Source organism: Eutrigla gurnardus (genome assembly GCF_963514095.1).
Source record: "Eutrigla gurnardus genome assembly, chromosome: 14".
Classification (NCBI taxonomy): Eukaryota; Metazoa; Chordata; class Actinopteri; order Perciformes; family Triglidae; genus Eutrigla; species Eutrigla gurnardus.
The window spans coordinates 18,163,985-18,186,300 of NC_139937.1; the positions used below are offsets into that span (position 1 = coordinate 18,163,985).

Consider the following 22,316-nt stretch of genomic DNA (forward strand, 5'->3'; position numbering starts at 1 on the left):
TTCAACCGCTGGCAGCTTTAGAGCGTGGGGAAATAATTACGGATCTGATCCGTGGTGACCTGAATTCGATGGACCTCTTCAGATCGTTTGGGGGGCAGGAAGAGGGCACACTCCCACTAATACAGGTACAGGAGGTTGAAGGACTGGGAAAATGACAAATCAGAAAACGGAGGAAAACAAGCACTGTAAACAAAATGTTAAATGTATGCATCCTTGTTTCCTGTCACACATTTCCGTCTCTTTCATTCTTTGGAATGATTTTTTTTTTTTTTTTTAAAGGCCATTTTCAAATGTGCTCCTCTTGCATGACATCAGAAACAAAAATGAAAATGATTATTTTAGTTATTAATGCAATAAAGGTCAATGTGCAGAAACAGCTGTCAAACCTTTATTATTATTCACCAGAAATAATATATCATGTTTCAGGACCTCCACAAAAAGAATTGGCATACCAAATACATTTTTTCCTCTAACAAAAATGTTCCCAGTTATATTTTCCCTCCAATAAATAAAACAGAATAGTAGCAGCAATAATAATAACAATAATAATAATAATAGTAATAATATATCACCCCTCCTTTTACCTAGCCCCGCAGAAAGCCCTGAATTCCAGACAGTAGCCAGTCTACCTGCTTAAGTCGTGCCTGTATGAAGGGACTTACAGTAGGGGCCTTATTGATCGTCTTCTATGAGTGAAGTCCAGGCCAGCAGGCTGAGTAGACAGCTGTCCGTGAGCCACTCTACTGGGCCTACATAGCAGGGCTGAGTGGAGCTGGGATGTGCACTTTTGATTTTGATCTCCCCAACATCACTTCTATTGACCGACGCACTGTCCTGTGCTTTACTTGCTGAGAGAAGCACTTGCTGAGGCCTAGCTGGAAGCCCGGGCACAAGCCACCATTGTATTATCCCAGTTGCTGTTGACAAGCTTGTGATGATGAATCTTCCATGGTCTGCTGAGGCCTAGCCCTAATCACTGCTGTCATCTACTGGCTACTGCCGTATCCACTGACCACCGCAATCACAAGTCGGGTTATCGTGGCACACAGGGCCGACAATCCCAGTGTGTGTTATCTAGGTGTATATGCGTGGGCTCGGCTCAGCCCAATTTTTTCCATCTGGGCTCACTTCTCTCTCACGTTTTCTTAAAGATCAGAAACTTTTTTTTGGCGTGTTTCTTTGTCCCTTAAATTTGCTTTAATGAAGAAAAAAAAAGTGCCAGTTTATATTAATAATATCATTACTCTTCTAAGTCCCATAAGCCAATGAAAACCAGGCCACGGTGAAGCAGGATTTACTGGCTACAGTGGAACCCAAAAGTTCATACATAACCGAGGTCCACAAATGCTTGATTAGTTCCGACTGTGGTCTATTTTATCTGTGTACGTGTGTGTTTAGACTCAAACTTAACAGTAAGCATGTGAATGAGTCAACACTATGTAGTTATTTGTGGTATTTTCTATCATTTGAGGCACATCAGTTGTCTTAACCTTATTTACTGAAGGTTGATATGAAGGGCTTACCACTCCTTTTGGCACAGGCTCGCTTCCTTGCTCTCGTTCTCACCGAGACTAAGAAGAAAAATCTTGATCTCTCCCGTTTTCATCCGGGTCCTACAAAGTAGCACCTGTCCGTGAACCCCGAGGGAAAGCACATTTATACATTATTTACTTTTCTTTCACAAATTAAAGGGAATGTTTCAATGAAAAACTGACGAGTCTGAAATGTAAGGCTGGTTGTGAACACAAACAACCAATGGTGAGAGCTGCCATCTAGTGGTTATTGCATGGATTGCAACTACAAAAGGAGGCCTTGCAGATGTCCGAATTTGCCTGTAAGCATAATAGGATTCCCTACCATTGCATTGTAGAAAATTAATACGATACACCCCAAAGAGTCTTATCAGCCTATACAGGCCAGTGAGTCTCTCTGCGCCCACCATTACTAGAGGACAACATTCTCCTGGCTCTCAGCAGCTTCCGGCCCTCCTCGTAGTCGTCCTGGTCCACGGCGATCAGCAGGCGGACTCCCTCCCGGCCTGCTGCCATCCTCAGGGAGTCAGTGATGAAGACTCCCTTGAGTGCCTCCAGCAGAGCGCCACTCAGATAGTCGCCCCAGAAGGCCTCCAGGTTCTCCAGCTCTGTGAACTTGATGTCGCAGACGATGGAACCCAGGCCTCTGGCACGAAGCAGCGCGTTGGCTTTGCTGAACAACTCAAACTGCCGCTCCAGGGGCTGCTGCTTGTCCGACGAGACTCCCTCCCGGAGCGCCGAGTCGTGCTCCAGGTACTCGGCCCGGACACGAAGGCGGATATCTGATAATGGGAGAGAGAGAGAGAGAGAGAGGAGGAAGCCGCGGAGGAGAAAATAGGAGTGGCGGTGTGGTAGGGGGGAAGTTGATGATGATGAGGGAAAGGCAAAGATATAGTTAGGAACAAGAGAAAAAGAAGAGGAGTGGTGGATGAGGATTCAGAAGGAAAGGTTACGGGGGAAAAGGTGAAAAGAAGTGAACAGTCAAATTGGAGAGACCCATGAACGGTAACAGACAGAAGGGGATGGGTCATGAAATTAAAAAAAAAAGGGAAAAGAAACAGGGATGTGACAAATCGTTAGAAGACAGTTCATTTAGCTACATTAGTGCATGGGATTAAAAAAAACAGGGTTTAAGAGCAGAGTTCCCGAAAGAAGGCAGTGAACAAATGAACCGACTACAAACTGGACTAGAATGTTTTTTACATTTTTTTTGACGAAAGCTCAATAAAAAATAAATTAGGTTTTTTAAATTAAGTCTGTTATTGTGTGAGGCCCTGGAGCTAGGTCAACCAGACAATAAGAGAAATAATCTGCACCTGAACCAGTCATGTAGTCCCTTTTCTTCCTCGGAAACTGATCCATCTGCTGCTAACTAAATGCCTGCCAGTGATAAAAAGAAAAATATTGAAATTAACTTGACACCCAGAGCGAATTATCATGGTAGCAGCAATGACAGCAAGTAAGCAGTGCCCTGGAGTGTTGTTTTTTTTGTTGTTCCAGCCGTGTGTTTAAGAAAAGCGGCAGATTCATTCTGATCAACATAGCTGCTGGATCGGTGGGCATGCAATAGCGCAGCGAGAAAGATCGGAGGATACATACTGTACTGAGTAAGAGCCCCGCTGGGATCGTCCCCCATGTCATTATTCCAGAGCTTCGAGTGGAAACCAGCTGCTGACGACTTTTGCTGCAACAAAAATCCAGTCCCCCCCCCCCCCCCCCTCAAACCACCTTTAGTAGAGGTAAACACCACCACTACACACAGTCTCACTGAAGTCTCATTGCACATTTTCCCAAGCAGTAATAAAGCAATTTGCATCTTGAGCTATAAAGCTTTGCTGCTCTCTAGCAAACATTTAAAAAGGAGACACGATGGGCCAGTGTGTAGCAATTTTGGGGGATCCATAAGTAGAAATAATATTTAATATCAATCACAATTTTTATTAGCGTATAATCCCCTGAAACTAACAGTTGTGTTATTATGGGATGGCGAACAGGGTTGAAAATCCTAGACACTGTACCTTTAAAAAGTGAAATCTTAACAAGGAAACAACTGCAAAATAAATAAATAAATAATGTGTCACCAAAATATTAAAAAAGAATGACCCTTTGTATATCACTCACCCCACGTTATCTTGCATTCTAAAAGAAAGGAAACTGTTTTTTTATTACTAATTTAAACACTTCTCCATTAACAGTTTCACTCGTCCAACGTGTTTTAAATAGTAAGGTTTTGGTGAAGATGCATGGATTTGGGATGTACTGAGCATGCTCGTACTTGTAGCTCTGATGGGAAAACAAAAAAAATGACCCCAATTTCAGTTAAAGTATAATTTCAAGAAAGCGCAAAGGACCAAACGTTCATCAAGGTCTGCATCTGGTTAACTATACGGCAGCTATAACCACCGATAAATGCTTCAACTCAAAGAGTCACGTTTACCCCCTCTCCGTTCATATTTTGTTTGGGGCTACGGGGACTGGCACGAGGCTCCGGGGGGATAAAGTTTGGAAAATGTCAACATTAGAAATGCAAATGTTGAATTCAGGCATTGATTTTGCATGTCTTAACATTTGTGGGGACAGCTATAACCAAACGTTGGCATTTGCATTCAGGCTTCATTAGGCCGTAATTAGATTACTATAACAACAGAGGTCTGGATCAAAGGGGGACGCTTGATCGATGAGGTTGAGGGAACGTTTAAAATATGCAGGGTTGGGGATAAGACTCCACCATGGAGATCATTCAATTTACATTTGCTCATACACAAAAGGCAAAATGTTTTTGTTCATAGAGACATTTTACAGGGATAACACCGACAAATTATTAAAACGCTGTCTATTAGAATGTATTAAATAACCTCTATTGAATATACATACAGATACAAGTACATCGTTATACCACAGACTGTCCACCTTTTCCATGTTTTATTGTTTTACAACATTGATTCACAGTGGATTGTTCAGTGCAGTACGCTCAATCATGAAAAAATATGGTAATGTGTCCGGAGCACGCTGGTGCAACGACTGGTGAAGACGGCCACCAAGAGGCTTATAAAAACTCTGAAAGATCTCAGATGGGAGACACTTGCACGCAACCATTAAGACGGATGCAGAGAAAGCACTGAATAAAAATAAGAAGTACAAGACATCTCTGAATTTTATGTTGTCCTCTGTGTTTGGCATAAGCCAATTATCGCTTAGCGGCAGACATGAAACTATCCCCATGAAGTGTGGTGGAAGCAGCATCATGTTATGGGGATGCTTCTCTGCAGCAGGCCTCATATTGCTCCAAAACAATCCTGCCGAAAAACAACCTGCTGCAGTCTGCAAAAGGAACTATGACTAAGATTATTTTTTCAGCACAATAAGATTGTAATATTTTGTTGTACAATATCCTTGAAAGCACATTCACAAATCAGCAGTGAAAAGGTTGGTTCTCCATATTTAGATTCATCACAAAATGTCAAAACGGCATCGATGTGCCTGCGTGACACCGAGCTGTTTGCACCCTTATACAATATTCAGTATGGACTCAGTGAGACGTTAAGTTAAAGCGCCGTTAACGGCTTGACCTTTCGGATCATTACACCGTGCGAGGGGGGGCCGCGGCTATGATAAACAACCGCCCTTCATGCAATTACTGTATTTATGGATGGCCTCCATTTCTGCCTCCCCATTTCGTACTGTGCAGGACGGAGGTGGAGATGGCGGTCCTGAGGAGGAGGCCATTTAAAACCACAGGAACACCATGATAGTCATTTTGTTAGGGTTACAGAGCACTTCACGCTTCATCAGACACAGAGACATCCACTTAGACGGGACATTAGGAGGCACAGCTTTCATTTTCTCACTTTAAACACCAAGCCCGCTCGGCATCCTCCATCTCGCCCTCCACCCCCCTCCAAAAAAAAAAAAAAGTTTAAGTACCCATTTACGAGGAGTCACTTGGCACGGAGAGCTTCAACTCTTTATCGATCCGTGTTTCTGCTGAATGACTGACCAAGAGAGTGGAGAGTTGAGAGAAACAGAGCTCTCTCCTTTTCCCCATAGACAAAAATCACTCTCTGTACCATTTTTGCGTAGTTTGAGCATTTAGAGCTCGTTCTCTCCCTCAGAGTGTGTGTGAGGACACTGTTTTTTCCTGACACACACACAGCTCGGTCTGTTTAGAACTGCGAACACAGAGAAAGAGAAAGGAGAGAAAGGAGACAAGCACAAGTGGGTTGGACATCTGTCAACTGGGTGGTTTCTTTCAACATCAAGCAGGCACAGCACTCACTAGTCCTAGTTATAATATATAGTTATCATCAGGTCTAAGTCAGGGCAGCAGTACCGACAAGTGAATCAGCTCAGCTTTACTGTAGTTCAACCATATAACGAGGTAAAGTGTCTAAGTGGGATGCTTGGGACTCCGCTTACCTTGACCAGGCCCCTCCCACTCACTTTTCCCAAACCGGTTATTTAAGCTCCAACCACAACATGAGTCAGGTGTGTCCATTAAACCAGGTAAGGATCTTCTCAAGCACCCCATTTAGATAGCACAGAACCAGCGCTGAGCCCACCTTACGGGCGTTCGTAACAGCAGTTGTCATTGTCGGCAGTATAATTGAGACACTTTGCTGAAAATGATCGGAGGGATGAATTCGACATGAAAGAGTATTTGAGGTCTGTTTAAAAGCTGGGGGGGGGGGGGGGCGGCGTTGGCCTGAACTGCCCTATCCATCTCTGCTCCCTCTTGACAAACGCACACCCAGGGCTCACACGGGGCGCAGAGATACGACACGGCAGCTTCCACTGTTGGGTTATTTTCTCAGAACTGCTGGAGTAAAAGGTTACGCAGGCATTTTTTTTAAACCCGCCTGTCTGTCGCCAGTCATTTTAGATTCTCTCATATGGAGTATGGGGTCAGCCCTTATGAAAGGACACGTGTCAAAATAAGCACTTGTCTTTTTACTCGAGACTCCAGAGCTGGCGTACGTGAAGTTTCAGTTAGCCAATAAGAATTGAGCTGATTGGGCAGATGCTAACAACCGCTTGTAATGAAGATAGTGTGAGAGGAAAGGATGGACCCAAAAGGTTTCCCACAAGGAGGACAAAGTGGCACCTTCACAAACACGTCCAACATATGTTTTGTCTTTGCAGGTTATAAATTCTGCTTTAGTTAAGCTCATTAAGTATGAAATCATTGACCATCATATTTTGTTTTTATTGCTGTAAACATATCAGGACCAGCTTCCACCTGCTCTTGCTTTTTACTATTGCAACTTTGCGCACAAACAAAGCTTGTGTTTTGATATAATTTAAGAAAATGCTAGATTCAAATTGGAAAAATAGGACTCAGTTCAAGTAAATATCAACTATGTTAAGCAGACAATTTCCTGAAAAATCAGACACAGTTAAGATAACTAGGATAAATACAAACACTATCCTTAAACGACAAACTGATCATTATTTGCTGGGCTTTCATTAACATACTTTGCAGTCAAATTAACAGAGCTGTGTGTCATTGTCAACACCTGTACTCTGTGCCTCTATAGTGAAGACGCAGACATCCCTGCCAAGACAAATAAACAGGTAGTCGGCCATGTTTGTGAAGATGTGTCAAGTTCTAATACTACAAACAGACTCTCTCTCTACATATATCCTCATTAATTGTGGTTTTTAGTCCGATCTAATTAACTTTGATTTGAAGTTGCCGATGCACACACGGTGAAGAAGGTGTTGAATTTCTGGTGGAGACATTAAATTGAGTCGTCCGACCAAAAATGGAGCATCACCAACAAGTAAGTCTGGTTCTGTGCTTCCACAAGAAACCTCATAGTGCATTAGACAGTATAGTTTAGCCCTGTGGAGCAGGGACAGACTTCATACCCAGGTCGTGTCACCAAATTCATCAGTTCTCCAATATTTAGCTTGAAATCTTCTTTACACTTTTCTTTTTACACTAAAACAGCAAATGAACACATTTTGAATCATCGCCTCCTAGCACATTTTTTTTTGCAAGGGGTGAAAGCACATTGGATGCACATGGTCTCTGTAGCATTATCTGATATGATAATTTGAAAAAAGAAAAGTCAGACTCAAGCTGAGGTTCAAGCATAGATGAACGACATCAGAATCAGGGAGACAAAACAGTGAATGTGGTGGTAATTGAGTGAAAATGAAGCGGAATTGTAAAAAAAAAAAAAAAAGAGAGGACAATGATCTGTAAGCGAAAATGGCAGGGTGAAGATAGGAAGCCAAGAGATGAAACGCTAAAGCAGAGAGACGGTTAAGAATTTTGGGGGCTGCACTTACTGCAGAATGTTTTGTGTGGCCGTGGTGGCGGAGGCAGTGGCGGGCCCTGTCCGTTTGTTTTCTTGGGCCTGCGGCTCCAACCGTTTCCCCTCTTCTTCCTCCTCCGGGCAGGCTCGGCCACAGGAGGGTCAACACCTGACAGGGCATGCATGGAATGTGTTTGTTCGCACGAAACAAACATCACTATTTCAGAAATGCCCCAAAAGACAGATATACTGACTTCAAGCGGGGTGTTAAGTGTTACATACCGTAAGGAATGTAACCACCGATACTGGAAGGTCTGCCTCTTAAACACTTAAACCTATACTTCCAGTGAGTAAACACTATACTAGAGTGCACTTACCGGTTCTCAAATGCTGTGTGAAATATGGAAGAGGTATTTGTGTTTGTCTGTCGCCGTGTTGCATTCCAGATGCGCACACCGACCGTCTGTTCTCTGATCCACACCTCTGCCCAATTCTCTCTGGAGACACTGAAAAACATGGAGGAGAGGAATGCAGACATGACCGCCGCACTATCAGGCCATCATAGAGAGCAATAAAGCAATCTCAAAATGTCCAAAATGTCTGCTGTCCGTCCTCACCTGTCCTCCTTTTCTTGTGCGACACCAAAGGCAGCAGGTCATGGCGAGTGAGGATACGCAGCAGTTGCAGTAGCGGCTCCAGGCTCCCATCACCGAGGTATCCTCGCCTCTCCAGCACCAACAGGAGCTCAAGGCCACTCTTGGGCTTACATGAGGCCGCGAATGGATGCTGGGAGCCGTGAGGCTTTAACCGCATCCAGGCCCTCAGCAGCTCAGGACTCGGGGTGACGCCCGGGTCATCTGGCTCATCTGGCTCGCCTTCGCAGGGAGCAACTGTCCAACCTTTTGGGTCCAGAGGGTGTGGCGCGGGATAGGTTTCATCCAGGAGAAACGACAACACTTCGACGTCAGTCTCCGTCAGCTGACAACCAACCACTTCAAAGAGCTCATGGAGGGACAACATCCCATAGTAGCTGTGGCAGTCCGTTTCGTCCCAGTACAGTGAGTCTCTGAGTGGACACCCTGGGCGATGAACGGCGGCCATGAGTCTGCCCAGCACAGAAACACAAACAATGCAAACATTAGACGCAGTCGCGGACGGCAAGCCACACTCAGAAGTGAACTAACTGGCTTAAAGAACAACAGAATAACCCAACAACAAGCCAGCTCAGCAGTCCTACCTGTGTCCGCTGTCAGCTGGACGCCGTCGATGCAAACTTTTTGTCGGCTGTGAATGTGCTTCGTTTCCCGTCGTTGAAGAACTAACCTGAGGGAACTAGTCAACGGGGAATTGGCGTCCCTCAGACAGACAGCAGCAACAAACGCGGCTGGGGGCGCAAATGACGCCCCTGGCTTGTTACGTCATCACGTTCCTTTGGGGGGGGGGGGGGGGGGGGGGGGGGGGGGACACAACAAAACTTAAGCATTTAAAATCCACGTCGAACGACTGTTTAGCTTAATGACTATTAAAAACTAGTGCCAACCCCGGTGTCGTATTACACGTATAACAGATATTCACCGTCATGCATTGCCGTGATGGATAGAAACCGTTAACGTTATTACTTCCTAGTTTTGCCTTTAGCTAACATTTTGTTAGCTAACGTTGCACGCAACGGGCCCCCAACGATGACGTGAATACAAACGGGTGTAAAAGTGTTCCATACATTTCGAAAGAGCTATTTTAAACGTTTAATGTAGCTGAAAACTCACGTCCCAAGTTATTCATGTCGGACGGTTTGACAACTACCGCCGCAGCACCGGTCCGTGCCGACGGTTAACACAACAACACAGAAACTAGCCAATCACAGCTCTCCGCCTGCTGCGTGACGTTTTCATTCCACTGATCTGCAGTCAAATTTGGTCCACGAGCTCCCACGTGAAAACCTCAACTGAAAAACACGCAGCCGATCTCAGATCATGTGACATAAACACATGTCGTCACCCTCTTAAAATGATGGCCTGTCATATTTTAAAGTTGTATTTATTTATTAATCATTTCACACAAAATGTTTATGGCAATAGTGTGAAATGATTAAACTTTTTAAAATGTTCTCTCTTTTTTTTTTCAAACTCGACGATATGAAAAACCGTAATTACAATTATTATTTTTAGATCGGATCAATCAAAGTGAACTCTTTGGAGCAAAAACAGAAGAAGGCTAGTCCCTACTGCGGTCAATAGGCGGCGATAGTGTGCGCTTCCGTTAAACAAGTCAAATAACATCCACACATCATATCCGTGAACCAGCACGTCATACATAGAAATCTATTTTAGAATATACTATAACAAACTACTTTAAAAGGACAAACTGCATACAAATGGCATGGCAAACAATCTGCTTCACGATGAAACACTGATAAAATCCTAAACTGTGTTTGTTTTTTTTGCATCATCCAGTAGGGGGCAGTGTTGCCTTGCTAATAGGTGGAAAACACTGCCTGCCATGCCACTTCTCTGGTTTACTCATGAAATATCGTCAAACTTGCAGTGTCCACTGGTCAGGGAAATACACACCAGCGTCCTGCCAGTAACCCCGATGCTTGCAGTTTTAATTTCAAGATGGTAAAGGCCAAAATGCCGAACTTGAAACTTCAAAACCATAGTCCACAAAACAATGGGTGATGTCACCATGACCTTCTTATATAAAGGATATGGTTTGAGGCAACACACTACTCGATATGGGTTTGAAAAAATGTTTTGGCTTAAAAATCATCATGCGTTGACGCTATGCAATGTTGTGTCATGTGACATAATAACACATCTTGTACCTAAACCTTTGGTTTGACAGGGGGGGGAATTCTGTTTTTGTTTGACCCCTTTACCAGCCTCCCCACATACTTTTAGTGGACTTTCTTGTTCTTAATACATAATGTAAATAACCACGTGCATTGGTTGCATTGGAGTAAGTAAATACAGACAGGTGTCTTGTGCATCAATAACAAGTCGTCGAGCTCCACCACCCGATCACCAGTACTTTGCTGCCCTTGGAGTGAAACCAGGCTGCAAAGTTGTTGAATACTTAACTTGAGACAAATTATCACTTCTGGTATTGTTTGCTTTTTAAAAAGAAAAATCCGAAACAGCCTTTAAAACCCACTGTGTTGAATCCTCCTCAGGTCATTTAACTCCAAAACTACCAAGAAGTAGTATTAGTGCGCTGTGAACCATTCACTTTCATTTTTTTTTTCTGGTTAGTGCCTTTTTACTGGTTTAAAAGGCAACAAGAAAACAGTGCACATAATCGAGCTCACATCCCCCACTAAACCCCTCCCACAAAAAAAGGTCTATAAAACTCTGGGAAATTCCCAGCCTTGTAATGTGACTGTGTAAAACATAATACTATGTGCAGGATTCTGTCTGCATCCTGAGTCCTGAACTACTACGGCCCCAGATGTTTGAGCAGGCATCCAGCAACACTGGCAAAGTCATTCACTTGGAAAAGAGGGAAGAAGTGTGTGCCTGCACGTGTGTGTGTGTGTGTGTGTTTCTGTGAGTAAGAGAGAGAGAGAGTGAGGGGTTTCAACTGATATAATTGCCAAAAGGCTGATATCCACACCGATATTTTACAAATATTTTTGCGCCAATATCCAGGAATTTTTAGTCAACCTTCGAAGGCCAAAAGCCTTCACTAATGTCATGACTTCAGTAATGCCTTCAGAATGTTGTTTCTTGGCGTGGAGATATCTGCACACACACACACACACACACACACGCACACACACACACACACACACATATCAGTCTAAGGGGAGACATAGCCAAGCAGTGTGTAGCAGAGCAGTGCTGCACGAAGCACGTGAGCAGGAGAGACAGCAGTTTCGTGGAGTTTCCATTCAGCCATGTCATATTTCCCAACACACTGTCTTTCCACAGATCCTGTCACACTGATCCCCACACACACTTTAGTCTCTGTCCTCTGCTGAGAACTAAACTCCCTGACTTGGGACTTGTTGGTGAGGTCCCAAGTCAGGTCCCAAGTCCTAAGTCAAGACCAACAAATCTGTAGCTGTCGCAGGACAGAGTCTAATAATTTCATTATGTTTTATAATTATTATTATTCTGGATTCTGCATTTTAAAGTGCAGACATGAAACTCTCTTTAAATGCAGCCTCCGAAGGATGGAGCTGCTAAATTTGGTCTGGTGTTCACAGACAGTTGATATTTTCTGCTTCAGAATTTTGGTCACATGATGACATCTAAGCCCGCTCCATTCGCCGAATGAAGACCATAAAATGTGGTTGAAAACTCGGAACAGCTATAGTGAGTGTTCGAATGTGTTTTGGGGTTGCATTTATTGAACAGGCACAACCTGCATGTTGCCATCCTATACATGCTCAGAGTTATCTGCATCTCCTTGTCATCAGAAGTTCCCTCCTCAGTGTAGAGGTGTGAGGTTTGTAATGGTGTGTGACACCGGAGCCAGCTCAGCCGAACCTGAAAAAGAATGAAAAGCGTTTCTCATTTGAGCAGAGCTGAATATTGCTCGGTGCAATCTAAGAGTTAATAGCACACAGTGGTTGACTGATGGTTTGGCCCACTCCCCATAATGACAATACCAGATCGCTATTATCAGAGGCAATAGTGTGAAGCGTTTTGGAAATAGTAAATGTGCTGATCTACATAGCACATTTCTACCTTACTGGACAGAGTGCTCTACATTTTCCGCTCATTCACACCACCTCCGGTTCTGAAACGTGAAGTGCATTAAACTTCCATTCTCTCTACTGGCCATCAGGGGGCGACTCCTCTGGCCGCAAAACGAATGAGACTGTGATTTATTATCTAGGAAACCAGAGTTTATGATCTGAATCACTATATAGTTTATGGTCCCATTAAGAGTCAAAAAGGCCATAAAGCAGGGAATGTTTCAGGGCGTGGCCACCTTGTGATTGACAGGTAACCTCGCTACCGCCGCTACCATGCTACCACACGATCAATGCCTACATAATTATCAAAATGTACGTTTCTTTGAGAATATGTGATTTTTTTTTCAAGGAGAATTTTCATCTTGGATTTAATAATGTACATAAACAACATTAATCAATTAAACTCCCTCTCAGCAGCCAGTGAAGGACATTTCAGGCTCAGGATAGGAAAGATAATAACAAGGAGAAGAAAGTGATACCAGTGTCATTGCAAGCAATACGCCTGACTATAATAATATGACAAATTTCAATTTCCTGTTTTCAAGGACCTTGAGTTTCTGCAGTAGAAAAGCTCTGAGGAAAAAGGAGACTACATCATCATCCAACAGGAAAACACTTCACCAACTATCCATGGAAATATGAAGAGTGAAGTGTCAGCCTACAAGAGTTGTCCCTCCTCTCCTCAGAACACTCTGCCCTCTGGTGGAGTAAAAAGGACATTCTTACTTTTTTCTCTCCCTAAACCTCTGCATTCAAGCCTCCACAACTCCATCTGAACGAGAATTCCTCCACAGACACAATCAGTAAGGTCAACACAGTCAGGTGGATCACATGATACAGGAAATCTGCCAGAATTCTACTCTGAGTGAATAAACCCCCAAACCACTTTTTTTTTTCCAGCTGAAAACCAAGGCATCTGTGTATTTAGTTGTTGATTAATTCAAATCTAAATTCAAATAATTCCACATATTGTGTTCTAAATGTAAATAGTGAAATCAGGCTACTGCAATTTAATTTAACTACTGGGCTGATCTGGAGTCATAAACCCTCACCAGGCAGCAACCTCCAGTTCTGAAAAGTGAAGCCATTGCTAAATTGCATGAAACCTGCATTCTCTCTACTGGCCATCAGGGGGGGGGGGCGACTCCTCCGGTTGCAATAAGAAGTCTATGGGTGAACGACACTACTTCTCACTTGATTTATCAACCTCAGTAAACATTGTTAACATGAGTTTATGGTCTCGATCGCTAGTTTCAAGTATTCTTCAATACAGCGTGTACTAGACTGAACTAGGACCCGGATTCAAGACTCAGACACAGAGTTTATGTAATAAAAGATGTTTAATATTCCACGAGTATTATTGCAGGGAAGGAGAATGAATCTGCCTCTATTGTAGAACGAGAGCTGGCAGGACTTAAGAGTGAGATTGACCTGGATGACTGAGAACCTTCACAGATAAGTCTAGATGATGATAATTTGAGCGTTGAGCAGAAATATGTATGATGATGTATGATTTTTCCTTTGTCCTCCGGTTCTTCTCTTTACATTCCAAAAGTACTTGAAAGTGTTTTGTGTTCAGGCTCTATATTATAGAGTGAACTTGACTTAAACGTCAGACAGGCAGACTTTATCCGAAAGTGTGTTGTGTTTAATGCTCAATAAAGTGAATTTGACTTAAACATCAGACAGACAGGCAGGCAGGCAGACAGGCCGACTAGTGCTGGAGGGATTGAATGTCCCTGGCTCCAGGGCTGCCTTCCTGTCTCTTTCTCTATCATGATATCTCCAAGACGCCTGTCAAACTTTAGAGGAAGGCAACGGAGAGGGAAAGAAAGGGTGGGGGTGGGGGGGGGGGGGGGTGGGGGGGGGGGGGCATGTGAGCGATACTTCTGGCTGCCTTTGTGCCCCCATTTCTGAGTGAAACACAAAGAGAGTAGCTAATCCAGAGCTCAAAGAGAGCTGGCCTTCCTGTGTAATTACAGACGCAATACAACACTCTGTCTTCTGGGCTATTACTGCCACCACATGAGACGCACGGCGAGGGGAGTCAGGAGTGGGGTGGGCAGGCACACTGAACCAGACTGAGATGGTATCAAGTTCGGTCAAATTGCTGTCAATGGAATGCCTTGGCTGCGAGCATCCAAATGCACAAACACACGCACACACACACACACACACACACACACACACACACACACACACACACACACACACACACACACACACACACACATTATGCGGTTAGACTGCAGAATGTACTTTCTGTCAGTAGCCTAGCCTCTGAGATATTTCTCTCTGCTGATGGGGAGCCAATGCATTGCTGGCTGCTGATGTCACAGTGTGAGTACCTCTCTCTGATTTTGTGTTAATGTGTACTGCCAGCTGCAGCTGAGTAACCAAAAATCTCCGAATCGCTTTTCTCCCCAGAGAAAGCGCACCCTTTCACCCTGAAAATCGGAGCCACCCCCCCCTGCTGCAGATTTGCAGGCCTTTTCCACAGGCACTACTTGCTGCATGGCTGAGGACAGAGGGTCCTTCACAGGCTCTGTGAGATATCCAGCAGGACATCACCCACTCACTTCACACCGTGTTAGTTTTATGTGCATCGGGCAAACTTCTGTTCAGTTAGGCCTAATAATCTGCCCAGCTGCAACGTGACTCCATGCACAAACAGATTACAGATACAGCCAATTAGAATGTATCCCCCCCCCCCCCCCCCCCCCCCCCCCCCCTCTGTGATGGGTCCCTGTGCTGGGACCTCACCGGGTCCTTGGCTGAAAGGAGATCCCCCAAGATGACGTAGTGAAAACCGGGCTGACTCATAATGCTCTTATGGCGCCATATGTGGAAACCAATTGCAATGGTTAATCTTTCCACCAGGTGGGGCAGTGATTATTGAAGCTGAAGCGGTTGCACTGCATCGGAAATCATCTGTTCTGATCATATTTAATGTGTATGAAGAGTGTGCTTCTCACACAAGAAGATACCTTTAATGATTATTATGATTTCATGATCATATGATGATCAGGTCATGAAAATAGTATGCAGAACAACATATCTGCATATTAACGGAGAGGCCTTTTTTCTGGGTTCCTGATGATGATAAAGTTGGTTCTCATCTAATTTCTATTATTAGTCTTGTGTATAGCAAACAACATGCATTGGAATGTATTTATATATTTTGTGCAATCATTTTAATGCATTCACTGGTTGGTTTTTGGGGATATATTCAATTAAAAAATTTAAAAAATCAAGACATGCATGCACAGTTGCAAAAAAGGACATAGGCCTATCAGTCTGTAGCAGAGAAGAGGAAAAGAAAGAATTCAGAAAATGAAAAAAAAAAAAAAACAGCAAGACAAAGGTTTCTGTTTATGTCTGTATGATAACCATTTATCTTCACTAGAGGTGTTGAAATCGACTTAGTGTGCTGCTGACTCTGGGACTTCTGAGTTAATCACTAAACTGATCCCAGTTGAGTCAGTATCACCAGAGCGTAGAAATCCTATCCCACTGTCTCCAACAACAGATAAATACATTCAAGCGTACCGTGAGTCTTCTGTTTGTGTGTTTTTCATTTTTGATTACGGAAGTGAAAACATTGCATTTCCATCTTGTTTCTCTGTTCTCAGATTAAAGGCGTCCTTGAAGCATTTAAGATGCCACATTGTTTCCTGCAAATAATTGGAACAGTATCCAGAGGAGAGAACACCCTCATCAATGACCCAGAATGATGACACACTGCGATAGTTTCCATCTGATATATAATTCGTGGAGGTCCAGATTACAACCGGGAGCCGGTGCCAGGCCCTCCTCTGGTCTTCTCCCCTGGATAGGAACCACACGGAGCCAGGACCACACAGCCTTTATTTATCACCTACCATGCAAAGCTAATCCTTCATACAGAGCCTGGTGGAAAGCCTCATTCCAGAGCTGACAAAAACCTCCCATACTCTGTTAATGCTACTCTCACTCCCATTTCTCTTCACTTCAGCCTCTTACTGTCAGCATCATAGATTAGTGAGGCGCATCACAACACAATTCTCCTGCCTTTGTAATCTTGCACCGGAAAAACATTGTTAAACTTTAGAAAATATTCTGGGTATTGGTAATAAAAGTTAGTTTGCAGATCTGTAATGGGACAGATTGCTTGTATGAAATTAAGACAGGCTACACACCCACCAACCGCCTTGGACCTCCACACCTTTACTTTCCACTCTCCTGCTCAGTACTTCCTGCATTGGCAATACATGTTGGCACTGGACAGGTGCACAATCATCCAATGTGGGGGTATTCTTTTCATGGCTCATATTAGCTTTCAGTCTAAAAACCTCCAGTTCTGAAAAGTGAAGCCAACGCTGAAGAGCCTTGAACCTGCATTCTCTATACTGGCCATCAGGGGGCAACTCTAACCCTACTTTTTCTGTTATTGTGGGTGCTTTTGTTTACTTTCTCCACTAATCATTAACATTTTAATAAACACAACTCATTGTTTAACTTAAAATGCTTGTTAGTCCCATTTCATTTTTCAACTTGTATGTTAATCTTTGGTGTTCCCAGACACCAAGTCGGGGTTGTAACAATAATTTGTACATATTTCTTTTGGTTTATGCTGACGTTGTTCTCTCCACTGGAGGCTATAACCACATTATACAATAGTTTTGTAGCATTAGCATCTCGTATCGAGTGCAGCAGAATCTCTTTTGTTGGGTTTGACTGTCACAAGAGTATCATCCTTTGATAATGTATCAGGTTCTGAGCTAAATTGTATCACAAAAATGTTGGAAGCCTGAGCCTCTTATTTTTCTCTGTGGCTTTTCACAGTCAGAACTCAATAAGACTACGAGGGATTCAAGTTTCCAGAGAGGACACACTGCAGCAGTCAGATTAAATATCACTTCAGACGAATAAATCAGCATCAGAAAGAAGACAGAGAACACTGAATGTTTCCCTTGAAACTTAAATAATTTATTTACTACTCGAGCACCACAACAACACTGTGTTACAATACATCATAGTGGGTCACAATAAAAACATCGTCATCATAACAAAAACAAATGCTTGTAAAAAAAGTTCGTGCTGAGCTCTCTTTTTTCTGCTACTCAGCATGTCCATTGGATGTGTGCCTGAAGGGTCTGGGATCAGGTCTCTTTGAACGGGGGGGAACTAGGTTCTTTTACAACAGCATCAGTGCAATTTATTTTTGATCAAAGAAATAAAAAGATAATGACTGACGGACAAATTCATGAGTGAAATTAAAGTTTTATGTTGGCAGGAAGATGACACTACAAACCACTAGTGACAGAGGTGCTAACATGTTTGGGTCTGAGCTTTTTTTAAATGTCATATCTACTCTTCATTAAAAACCTTCTCTAATATTTATTCACACAAATCACCAACAGCATTTCTCCAAACACAGCTCCATCATGAACAAAAGACAGACTTATTCCGAACCCAAACTGTTCATAGCTTAGGGTTGACGGAATTTTGTGCATGAGACGACAGCGCTGTAATTCTAAGGCTTGTGAAATGTGAGTTTTCTCTAACAACAGCAATCACTATACAGTCAGTATACATTGAATGGGACATAAAGGACACCTCCGTTTATTGACACTGGACATTATGTATGTTATTCCAGATAATGTTCATAACATTAAAGGGATAATTCCGGTTTATTACAAATTGGTTCTAAAACTTGTAGTTACCTTTTTGTTATAACAGCAATCGGTTGTTGATTTATTCGGTAGACGTTACAGGACACAAAATAACCACACACAAGAAGAGTTTCTTCCCACAGGCCATCTCTCTGACGAAAATGTACCGTAAGTGAAATGACACCGTTTGTTTCTTTTTTAAATATACATTTTTTTGTAACATGTACATATCACTGCCAAATATAAATCTAATATATATATATATATATATATATATATATATATATATCCTGTATATACCCACCTGCATCATGTATATAAGCAATCTGTTACAATAGTCATTCTCTATTAGGCCTCCGGGCCTGAGCTTGAAGGAGGAAACACAAGACAAGACCAGTGGGGAATTTTTATATATATATTTCTGATTTGGATTCCAATGAAGGATAATCCTGTTACCAAACTATTAGATGAGTAATGTCAGGAAATATAAATGGCTGATGAAGGTGATGCTATTTGCTAACCTGTTCCCTGAGTTTCCTGACCGAGATAGCAGAGGTATTATGACTAAATGGAGCAACATTAATTCTACAACATAGCGTGTTTGGTTCTTTTTCATTTAAACTTGATTTTTTTTAGAAAGGAACAGTCTATTAAAGCAATAGCTGAGATGTGGAAACATGGTAATATCACTATAAAGTGACAGATCAAGAAACTCAAGCAGTCAGATGAACAGACAGGTTGGAAACACTTTATCCATGTTATTTAAACCACTTTATTTGGAGGTCAAACTGAAAGTGAGCACACCTGAAATATCACTAATATTCCCTCACTGCACAGGAAAACTGTGTGCACACAACTACAGTAAGTACAGCAGGTCAAAGTTGAAGTGGGTCTGTAAACTATGTAAACGTAAAAACAATGAAATAGTACCTGTAATAAAAAAATAAACTCTTGATGTCACTTCCTATTTCACTAGTTTCTGTAAGGCAGTGTAATCTTTAGAGGGATTCTTTTATTCTTTCCAAAAATGATTGGGTTGAAAACTATATCCACACATGAATGACTATCTTTCTTTTCTTTTTTGTGATTTCTTGCGCCACGCAAAAAATCATAAATGCTCTGTGTTTGGTGTGAACACAGAAATTGGCCAGAGGTCGGCGTTTCCTGTATAGACTTTCCAGCCCCTTGAGACAAATTTGTGATTTTCTGATACTAGACTATAACTATAGAGCAAGAGTCTCTGTCTGATTGTATATCTTGAGAACCGCTCATCTGATGTAGGCTTATTCACACTTGGCGGGTGTCGACAGCCAACTGGAAGCAGAATCGAACGAGAGTGTATTTTACATAGAAATAAAATAGGAGTAGAATGGACATTGAGCTTTTTTAAATGGTCATTTGAGGACAAAAGAAAATGGTGATTGGTGTTAGTTATCATGATGACAACACACGTCAGTGGAGCCAGAAAGGACATGATCCAGGAAGCGGGAGGACGCTGCTCCAGAGATGGATGGTTGGCTAGTTAGCTTGTTAGCTGAGTTGCTTATCTTTCACTGGAGCAGCAGGCTGGCGAAGAGTCCCTCCATCTCTTTGCCTGCTTGGCTCACTATTGTAACCAGTAAGCATTATAAAATTACAGAATTAGCAAGTAAGCTAACCAGCTAGCTGTCTGCTAATTAGCTAGCTAGCTTTCTAGTTCCACTACTTTAATGTTGCACTTGTTACACAAAATGATCTGAACAAGACAAGAGAATGTTCTCCTCCTATTTCTTTTCTATTCTATTTCAACAGTGTGAGTAACCCAAGACACCAATAACATGACTGAATACATCCGTGCTCACAGCAAGTGACCAATTTAAACATAGTTAATCTATAGTAAATCTATAGCAGTGCAGGGCCTTTTAGTGTATTTACGCGGTGTTTTGTGACCGTGAGTAGATGTGACTTGGGTGTATGACGCAACTATGTCATGGCAGCTGTTTTGTTGAGGACTCAAAGAAGCTCCGTGTTGAATGTGAAGTTGATTGTATGAGCGGTTCTCCAGAAAGATGCAAGCAGCAACACCACAGGCCGAGCATGCGGCCCATTCCTAACAGGCATTGATTCAACGGACATGCACTCGTATATATAACAGACTTGACGTCGCTTTGATTCTGAATTAGGTTTTTTTTTAACTCCGCAACAAACACCGAACTTCAGGTTTTACTGAGGCCATTTACTGCTTTATAATATTAAATGAAAATAATGGCCAACTACAAAAATAAGACCATTTATATAATACGCTGGAATTATCCTTTAAAGAGCTATGTCATTTCTTTTTTTCTGTTACGGTGGTGTATGTCATCAGTGCTACCTGGGTCAACATTTGCTAATCCATCCCATTAACAGAACTAAACAATAGCAAAACAATTGCAAGATTTAGAAAATAAAAAATGGATACTAAACAAAGACAGACACAGAAATGAGAACATGATGTGACTGTGAAAACTGTGGGGGGCTATTTTCAGGACTCATTTCACATATAGACACGTATCACTTATTCTTCCAGTGTTTGCCATACTCTTGTGTCTCGGAGTGACAATCGTGTGAGGTGAATCATGTTGACAGGGTCTTCAAAATGCAAAAAGGGACCTGTGTCACTGTACCTATATGTATGTATGTATGATAATAATAATACATCGGTTTTATATAGTGCTTTTCTAGATGCTCGAAGACACTTTAATGGCATGACTTTGATACCACTGCTAAAGATTATTTTACAAACATTTGATATGTTTATCAAATGTGTTCTGCCAGTGTCCTCCTTCACGCTAACCCAACATTGTAAACATGATTTTGTGGCCAACAGCATGATGTTTAATTAGTAAATTATGGTCCATTTATAGTCAAATAGACCATAAAGCAGGGTATGCTTTAGGGCGCAGCTACCTTGTGATCGACAGGTTGCTACCACAGCATCGCTACCGCCTACCAATGCAATGCAATGCAAATGAGTGGGCAATCCTAGTTTTTGCTGCCTTTAGTTTGGTTTGCATCGCCACATAACAATGTAATGTCATTCAAACTGGTAGCACCAAACAACTCCTGAGTGGATGTATACAAATATTAAAAAGCTGCACTTTGACGTTGGATAGCCAGCTCCTGATGCTTGGAAAGCCAGACATCACACATCTAGTGTACGATGTCTGGCACAAGAGTCTTGTGTTCATCATGAAAATCTCTGTGCACCAGCCCCAGTCTGCTTGTCACTAGGCAGTGCAAACCAACCTAATACTGCAATGCAACATTATGGTACTCAGCATTGGTATCAAAGTCAAGTTTGTGGTATGATGATGATGATACGATCAAATTGGTGTAGAACAGGGACAACACACATCAATTGGGCTAAAAGCGTCATTAGGGAACAAATAGGATCAAGCTTGGGGAGATGGATGTCTGGCTAGTTAGCTAGGTAGCTAGTAGGCTGGGTAGCTAGTTAGCTAGGTAGCTAGTTGGCTGGGTAGCTAGCTGGCTGGGTAGCTAGTTAGCTAGGTTGCTTGATCTTTTCTGAGGGACCATTAGAACAAGTCATTTTCTGTAATCATTGAATGACAGAAGTAGCAAGCTAGCTAACTCGCAGGGTCATCCCTATGTTCCCTAGGCCCTATGTTCCCTCACCACAGGGATGGCCCTTCCCTAATGGACAACATGTTGCTGCCGGGATATTTTTAATGTGAGGGAACATAGGCACCAGTTGTCTAGCTAGTTGGCTAATTCCACTGCTTAAATGTTGCAGATGTTACAGAAAATGGACTGCACAAAGTACTTCTTTAGTCAGTCTCTCTATGATTCATAACGTTACTACTCCACTGATAGTCATAACTGTAAAACATCACATCAGTCAATCCACCATTTGACTTAAGTTGGTTTACTTTATAGGCTACAGAAGTGGCCCCCTACAATGGTGTTGAGGAAACTGACCATCCTGGTACATTGATTTGAAAGGGAATGTCCGTTCTACTCCTATTACATTTCTATGAACGACACTGTTGCTATATGTTGTGTATGCACTGAATCTTTCTGTACCGCCTTTCTCCAGTACACACTGATGTGAGTATTATAGTGCATGTAAGAGAAATTACAGTTATGGTTTGACTGTATGTATGCATAAATCCACTGTATGTGTTTG

The 22,316-nt window shown here is 42.5% G+C and overlaps 1 protein-coding gene across 1 annotated transcript; it reads right to left on the reverse strand.

Annotated features, from left to right (window-relative positions):
* Positions 1-368: 368 nt before the first annotated feature.
* dedd1 (death effector domain-containing 1) lies at positions 369-9,635 on the reverse strand. Its single transcript, XM_084026349.1, has 7 exons — positions 9,559-9,635; positions 9,030-9,221; positions 8,410-8,897; positions 8,170-8,298; positions 7,827-7,961; positions 1,940-2,314; positions 369-1,627 (listed from the first exon to the last, which is right to left on the reverse strand). Exons 3-7 carry the CDS (start codon positions 8,891-8,893, stop codon positions 1,614-1,616), a joined length of 1,137 nt encoding a protein of 378 aa, XP_083882475.1. The 5' UTR covers positions 8,894-8,897; positions 9,030-9,221; positions 9,559-9,635; the 3' UTR covers positions 369-1,613.
* Between the last annotated feature and the right edge of the window lie 12,681 nt (positions 9,636-22,316).